Source organism: Hyposmocoma kahamanoa, unplaced genomic scaffold (genome assembly GCF_003589595.1).
Source record: "Hyposmocoma kahamanoa isolate Upper Pololo Valley unplaced genomic scaffold, ASM358959v1 67, whole genome shotgun sequence".
NCBI classification, from domain to species: Eukaryota; Metazoa; Arthropoda; class Insecta; order Lepidoptera; family Cosmopterigidae; genus Hyposmocoma; species Hyposmocoma kahamanoa.
This window is the reverse complement of record NW_020653855.1, coordinates 859,236-867,770: the sequence shown is the minus strand read 5'-3', so window position 1 is coordinate 867,770 and position 8,535 is coordinate 859,236. Positions and strand designations below refer to the sequence as shown.

The following is an 8,535-nucleotide window of genomic DNA, read 5'->3' as shown; positions in this document are numbered from 1 at the left end:
AATGACTTGGTAGCAAAACGACTAGATGTCGAAATGACCCTATCGTTAGATAGCCCACATGGTAAAACGAAAAGGTAGCAAAAATTTTCTTATTGTTTTTTCAAAGTACAGTTTGGTTAAATATTTAGTGTCATCACAAAAAAAAATTATAATTTTATAATTTGTATTTTTATTTGTTTATGCTACCACGGCCGACCTTAACAACTAAAAATTATTGTAAAATAAAATTATAATGCTCTTATTCATAATATCTACAGTGTGTTTATAAACAGAAATCGCATGTGGAATATTCGAATGCAGCACAAGCTTACAGTAATCTACATTCGCTAAAAAAAGCCGAGTTCCGGCGTTTGAAAATAAGTAGGTTCTCGTGGCTACTGCTTACCCACGCGAACCGTAAGATTGACATTACATTTCTCAAAAATATTTCTACTATTAAGTACAATTTAAAGTATAAAATGGAACCAAATTTATAACTTTATTTTCATTCGTATTTTTTTAACAATAAATTATTCACTTTAACGATATAGCCATTTCGATATCTAGTCGTTTTGCTACCAAGTCACTGTAAGTCTTTCTGGGGAGGTGGTCGTATTGCGATCTAGTCCTTATGCTGATCACGTAATTTTCAAGATAATGTCGTTATGATACCGACCAAAAATAATTTACAGCCAGGCAATATCAAATCGACGGCCCCACTGTAGAAATGTGTATGATTAAAACATCAACTTTATATGAAAAGTAAAAACTTCAATAACTCTGCACCTGATGGACTTATTTCGAAAACACACATGACGAAAACGATGCAAATAAATTTACGTTTTCACATCTTAAACGAAATTTTGAATTTTTTAAAGGTTCATATAGGATTTGCAAAATACTAATTACCTAACAGGAATATAATCTGTGGGTACAAGTCAAAAAACTGTACAAGGAAACGCGAAAAATACTTAACGCTTAATATATTAAGGCTTTGAACTGTTTTTCGCGTCTCCTTGTATATTTGGGTTTTTTGACTTGTGCCCCTTATCACTAGAGCCAGAGATTTACTAAAATCATAAACAACAACTCAACCAACCAAAAATAAACTTTTAAATATTTGTTGTAATGTCTGACACGGTGACCTATCAGTAGCCCGAAATGACATTTTCCAGAAATAACGTTTGGTTGAATTTTCATAACCTCGAAAGTAATTTTGAGACGAAAATGTTTTTTTTTCTTTTAAACCTAAGTTAACCTAACCTAACCAAACCTAATCGTGTCTTTGCGATAAACATTAAACATATCCTGAAAGAACAACGGTTTCGTTATAATTCGGTTCTCGATGAATAATGAAAATTCGAACAAACGTTTTGGCCAAAAAAATTTCGACTCTGTGATAGGACCATCCGACACTATTTAGTTTGAATTTGGTAGTAAATTGAAACATGTAAGCAGGAGGACACCGACCCTCATCACTGTTCCTGCGTTTTGCATCGTACCGCACAGAGTCATCAGCGTTTAGAGAGATCGATGTAATATTTTTATTTTTTGTACGAAAGTAATATATGGTGAATTTAAGTCATGGAACAAAAAAAATTATGTTAGTAATATAGTCTTTCGAGGTATTTACTGTATTAGAAATAACCCTATATATTCGTTAGTAATTTGATTTGATTTCCCTAGAAAAATCATTTGAATAATATTTAATTTTTTTTTTTACGTGAGAAAGTATTAGGAAGTTTCACATAAATAATAAAAAATTAGGAAAGAAGGGAAGTTTACAAAATTGTCACATCAGTTAAGACTCCTCAAAGGTTGAAGACAAAATCGGCTTGTTTTTTTACTTTTTGTATGACGCTGATATTTCACGATCCTAGTAACAACTAGTGGTGGACGCTTTTGTTTTGGGTTATTTGTAATGTACTAATATCCTCACAGGAACAACAACTTTTATTCCATGACATTTTACAAAGCATAATAGATATCGCAGTGCTATTACAATAGTGTTGTAACTCAAAATACGTGAAATTCAAGATTATACCATTGTTGAACGTATTTTTTTTAATCTATACGTCAATATTAAGATATCTACTTTACTATAAATTAGACAAACTTTATGTGAACTAGTTCTGGACAAAACCGACCCCTCCTACGCAAAGTATCGTATGTGAAAATTGCCAAGTTTACAGGTTCACAACACTCGTTTTAAAATTCTGAATTCACTCAAACAAGCATAGAACGTGACTTTAGCATTTCTCAGTTTATTCGGCAAAGCGCGTTACTCACATATGAAGAATATTATAAAATTCTAGATATCGGTTAGATGATCTATAATGATCACTCATGTGAGTCTCGAATTAATTCAGAACTTTAAAACGCTCCCCTGTAAACTTGGCAAATTCGACATACGTAGTAGGAGGGGCCGACAGTCGTTACTCAAAAATAAACTTTTTTGTTATATAAACTATCTGACACTTTTTTAGAGTCTGTTTTGTAGGAAGGTTGTATGTTCTGCGTTTTGCATTGGACTGGTATTTACTACGATGGCGCTTTCTTTTGTTATAGCACAAAGTTATCAACATTTACAGCAATCTAGTTTATGATACGAAGTGACGGGACGAACATGTCATGCGCCTGGTAGTAAGCGACACGCCGTCTTTAACAGTGGCTGTGTCACTCGCCACTGCCACTGCACCCGTCATCCTGAGACATAAGTTGACAAGTCCCATGTACCTGTAATTTTACCCACAGCCCTTACCCTTCAAAACCGGAAAGCAGTATCACATCTATTTAAATATTTTTATTAAGTAATGTAATTGAAGTTGTTGTTTATTATGTTAGTATTATAGTCCCGGGAGGTAGTTAGTGTTTTACAAAGAACTCTGCATTTCACTGTGTGTGAGTTACAATATTAATAAATTAAAGATGATTAACATTTTATTTTATAACAAATAAATAAATAGCCCTTTTCTAAACTAAAATCTAAGTTTAACAAAGTTATGCAGACAAAAGCGTCAATTCTGGTCAAATTATTAAATCTAAAAGCAAATTTGACAATTCTATAAAGCCTCTTGACAGTTCAATAGTTTAGTAATAACCAGAATTGACACCATATTCATATGACAGTTATACGAATCATGATAAATATAAACAACATATACATTGCATAATATAAAAAGATCACAAAACAACCATATTGATATATTGCCCACCCCCTCATGGAATAATGGCATAAGTGGAGTTACGTCAAAAACGTTTATTGCTCCATAGATACAGAAAAATATAACCCACGTCCTCTCCAGTTCTTGTAATTCTATCGAGTAATATTGTAGACAGAGTTACAAGAATTGGAGAGGATGTGGGCTATATTTTTCTGTATCTAATGGAACAATAAACATGTTTGATGTAACTCCACTTGTGCCATTCTTCCATGAGGGGTGCGCTGTTTTTAAGTATTGTTTGAGTATTAAACAAAAATATAGAGTACATAAAAGTTTTTTTTTATTAATACGAAGCCTCGTAGCAGCACTGAACCATTTCAATGGCGACTGTTTACTGCTCAATTAACATTACATTTGCACACTGCATCCGATTCGTATTTGTTTCGAATATGAGACTATACAAATCTAGAAAACTCGGACCAACTTCGTATGTCGCTTGTACACCTAGAGGTAAAATGATAGGGATATGACATTTCGGTCCATCATTTCTTGAATTTCGAACTGATACGAATAGGGTAGGTAGCGCGCAAACTCTCTAAAGGAACTTTGGCATTTTTTTTAAACGTCGCTCCAATCCCAAATTAAGTATCTAAAGAAACGGGACACAACGACGGTACCACGAACACCCAGTCTCGAGACAATATAGAAAAATTAGTTTTTCTACATTAACCCAGCCGGGGATCGAACCCGAGATGGTGACACCATGAAAACCGGTATGCAAGCCACTCGACTACAAACTTCGTCAAATTATGTAACGTACACATCGAGTATATAACCAGAAATAGAGACGAAATAAGGGCCATATATTCCTGGTAACATTAGCGATACAGCTCTTATAAATATCAACTCCCGTTTGTACTGAAATATAGACAAGCCAACTACTGACCTGTATGTACGTCTCCGTATATTCCAAAAAATATTCTGTATTTATTGTAATGAAGATAATATCTCTAACAATGCCGTGCTGTTGCTGTTCTATTCGGTGGTGTGGGAAAAACAGCAAAACATCTACATCGGTAATTAAATATTAAATATGTAATTTTGCAATTTTCGTCCATCATAGCAAAGCTCAAGTTAACTGGTCGATATGAAGTGAAACAGTTGACGACACCCGTCAATTGTTTAGAACTCGGGCTGGCCAATCGGAGCGCAGTTGTCACAGTAATGATTTGGCAGAATAGTTTTCAAACAAATTAAATGGCATTTCGTCTCTATTTCTGGTTATATACTCGATGAACGTACAATACGGCAGTTGCGAGAATTATCGAACATCCGCGAAGATTCTGCGGAAAACTCGCGATATGTTTTTTGGCTCATATCTAGTTTGCACGTTACACCATTGACATAAAAAGTTAATTACGCTATAATGTACGAACAAGTCGTGCGCCTGGTGGTAAACGACACGCCTGTCCATAACAGTTGCAGTGCCACTCAAGAGCTTTAAATCTCAAAGATCTCAGACATACGTTGACAAGTCTCATGTGCCTGTAATTTCACAAGCAAAGATTGTAAATTGAAAAAAAGCCTTTCGACCGTCGTTACTGTTATTTCATTTAAAATAAATAGTTAAAAGGAATGTTAGAAGTGAGATGAATTTAGTATGACAAACAGGTAATTTATAAATTGGTGTATTTATTAATAATATAAAAGTAAACAAAATTGGCAGGTTATAGGTACTTTGGATAATAATGATATGTCCAGAACATTTTTAAAACACAAAGGGTAAATAGTAAGTAGAGTAAAATGTTTATGATTTTTTAGTACAATATTGAAGTCGCCCGACAAATCCCCGGATGTCGTGATTGTTGTGTGTCGGTCTAGTGACTACCCTAGTGCACAAATAAATAATGAAGGTCAAGTGCGGGTAGTTAGAAAAACTCGCACGGCTAGCAGATGCTGACACCCGCCTCTTCAATCCCTTCGAGACTATGGACGTTGCAATACGCCCGAAACATTGAGGTAATTAAAATATATTGTATACGTGGTTAAGTCCCGAATTAAAAATCCAATAATATTGAAAGTTATACAAATGACATAAACTTTAAAATTCGTGATAATGTTACACAAATGGCATAAATTTTAAAAATCGTAATTTAATTACGATTTTATTTTATATCGGTAAACATTTTTTATGGCATTTTTATCAACAACGTATTTATACATCCTGGTTCGCTGACAATAGCGTATGTTATTAATCTATGCATTTGCACCTGGTTACAAATATAGCTTCCTTTATCTTAGGACGGACATATCAATATGCCAAATAAATATATATGTATATAATATATTGGTAAGTATATATTAATAAGCAGTTTTTATGACTTTAAAGTACAATGGACCACAAAGACATACTGTCACTATTCGATATTGCAAATTTGAATGTTAGTGATCAAATTTGTTGTTAACAATTTTTACAGGACATCCCGTGGTCGACTGTACTTAGAATTTGAAAAAAGCTAAGCAATTTACAATTACCGCGACGATTCTGACCTGCACGGTAAAAGAAACAAATTTTGACAGATCTAAAAAAAGAGAGATACCAGGGAATTGTGGTTAATTTTCTTGCAAAAGTGACAGGTCAAGTACAATTGGTTTCTATTTTAAACCTATCAAATTTTGTTTAGTTTAGTTAGTCTGACTAACGTCAGAATCGTCATCTAAGACCCTAATTGAACATTCACACAGTCCAACCCGATACCCCAATATCACATTGTCATAAAAAGGACTTATATTAGGAATAATAAGCAATTTGTGATAATAAATATTACTCATATTGGTTTTGAAGACAATTTTAATAACTAGAAATAAATGATAGTGCGAAGGAACGCGAATTTTAATAATCCGCAGTTTCTTTTGTAAACCATTTTCCTGATGTTATTAAATGTTTATGATTTAGGCCTCTATTATAAAGCCACATATTAAAAGAGCCTTCAAAATATTATACGTCTTCTAGAAAATTTGTTCTCTATACTACCAGGTCTCGTTAACTGAAGATGAGTTAATAACAGGAAATAATGATTACTTCTATACGCGGTGTAAGAATAAGATGTAAGAAATGTTGAATGATATCGTCTATTGTAACACTAATGGAGTTATTTTATAATTATGACGTAAACGAATACTTTAATTCACAATATAGAAAACGGAATTCTGAATCGAAACTATGCAAGTAATTTTTTCCATCAAAAGTCAAGGCCATTCGTGATAAACCTAACACGTCTCCATAAAACTACAAACATTATAATAACAAATAAACAAACACTTTATTCACTAATATGACACAGATGCACATTGAATATAGAAATAGCAATAAAAGGGCCCTATCTCAGCATATGCCAAAACTCCCTGAGGCGCTGCTGGTTTTCAGTCAGGGATAATGAGAGGGAAATGTAAAAATCATTTGTAAGAAAAAGCGATACGATTATGAATATAGGAGGTATTCATTGACATAACATATAGTAAAATGTAAATAGTGCAGCTAAAAATAACGAATTAAATTTGGATATGACCGAATTAAAAAAGTTCGAAGAGACTTCTTTCTATGTCACAAACACCTTTTTGTTACCCTCTGTATATTATAGGATAAAACCATTGAGTTACAAATAAATGGACGACGGGTCTAATACAAAAACCACGAAAAAAATCTCCCAAGTCAACCTATTTAAACGTAGTGACATGTAAAGGAATATGAAAAAGCTAAAACGTTGAATTTAAATTGTAATGTCATCGCAGTACTGTCTAATTTTGCTTGCTTCGCTGTCAGTCGAACAAACGAAGACTAAAGCGTGAATGACGCTCTGTATACGATTTTAACGCCCTATAAGTTCGGACACTTTTTAGCGCGGACCCCACGTCCATATAATTGTAAGTCAATGGATAAAACGCAATTATTTCTCTGCACTTAGATACTCTGTCGTGTAGCTTAAAAGACTGCTTGATGTTCAGCACGAAAGGTCAAATTCCAAATCCATTACTGGACTTAAGTATTGAAATATTGCCACAAAGTTACTGCATTTGGTCTTTCAATTCCAACAACATACTAAATTGCGAGCTAGATAAAAAAAGTTTTCCGTTCTAGTTAACTGGATCATAGGAGGTTAAAGTCAAGGATTGCTTTTAAATATCAATTTATGCTAGAGAGTTCCCTGTTAATTTGTCATCTGAAGTTAACTTTACCGATCAGTATGCGTAAAGCTAAGTGATTATCTATTCAAGGTCTAGTGCGGATATTTTGCGAATGAACTCGGCGCGTTGTGCTGATGTTAATTCCTGTAAAAAAAAAACATTTGAAGTTAAATAATGATTTTACTTATTTAAACCGACCAGTAGAATAGGATTAGAATATGTTTCTTTGCCAGATACAGTAATTATAGAAGTCTTAAGTAAAATAAGGTACATTGTTTTCAAAAATGTGACGACAGGTAACCGCAGCTTCTAACGATTCTGTCGTGCAAACGACACGGCGGCTGCCGTGAACCGATAAATTGTCGTCACAACCTAGTGGGAACAGCTAGACACGACAGTCGTCTAACGAACGCGCCCTGACTTAAAGATAGAACTAAACTACAGTCCATTTCACACAGGATGGGTACTGTGCCAGTTCCAACTTACTCCAACTAGTTGATGGGTCGTATTCTAGAACTCTACTCTATGCTGAAGTCAGGATTTGAGCAGACTTGAATATGATTTCAAGCACTGGAAACACGACCCTAATGGCAAGGACTTGAGTATGATTTTCAGTGTTCACTGCAATGCTCAAGTCCTGACTTGAGTATTGAGTAGACTTCTGGAATACGACTCTTAGACCATAGAATTGACAAGTCGAATATACTATTATGTATTTCGCGTCAATTCTAGTGCATGCACCTCGTATGCGGTCAGTTTTCTTTTATTTTTAGCCATCGAGTACATAACCAGAAGTAGAGACGAAATGTCATTTAATTTGTTTGAAAACTATTCTGCCAAATCATTACGGGTGACAATTGCGCAGGAAACAATTGACGACACCCGTCACTCCAAATCGACACGTTTAACTTGAGCTTTGCTACATGTTTCATATTTAATTACCGATGAAATCGATACCGCCAATGAACACTACGCCAATTTTATTGTTTGGTCATTTTCTGTTATTTTTGTAAACAACCATATTATTTACTAATATTATGCTCCCCGAATTTTGTGAAAAAAAAATGAAAAAACAAAAACAAAATTCGAAACCAAAGGAAACAAAAAAACTAATTTTGTGACAAAAAATAAAGAAACAGAAAACAAAATAAAAACTGAATAGGTTAAAAAATTAAGTTGGCGTAGTGTTCCTTTGAGGTATCGAAAT

General features: G+C 33.9%; 1 protein-coding gene across 1 annotated transcript in view; it reads right to left on the bottom strand.

The window, feature by feature from the left end:
* Positions 1-7,016: 7,016 nt before the first annotated feature.
* LOC113232122 (acetyl-CoA carboxylase) overlaps positions 7,017-8,535 on the bottom strand; it is a 117,314-nt gene continuing 115,795 nt past the window's right edge. The window contains exon 38 of the mRNA XM_026466759.1: positions 7,017-7,472. Within this exon, the coding sequence (XP_026322544.1) occupies positions 7,410-7,472 (63 nt within the window). The 3' untranslated portion in view covers positions 7,017-7,409. The remainder of the gene's footprint in view (positions 7,473-8,535) is intronic.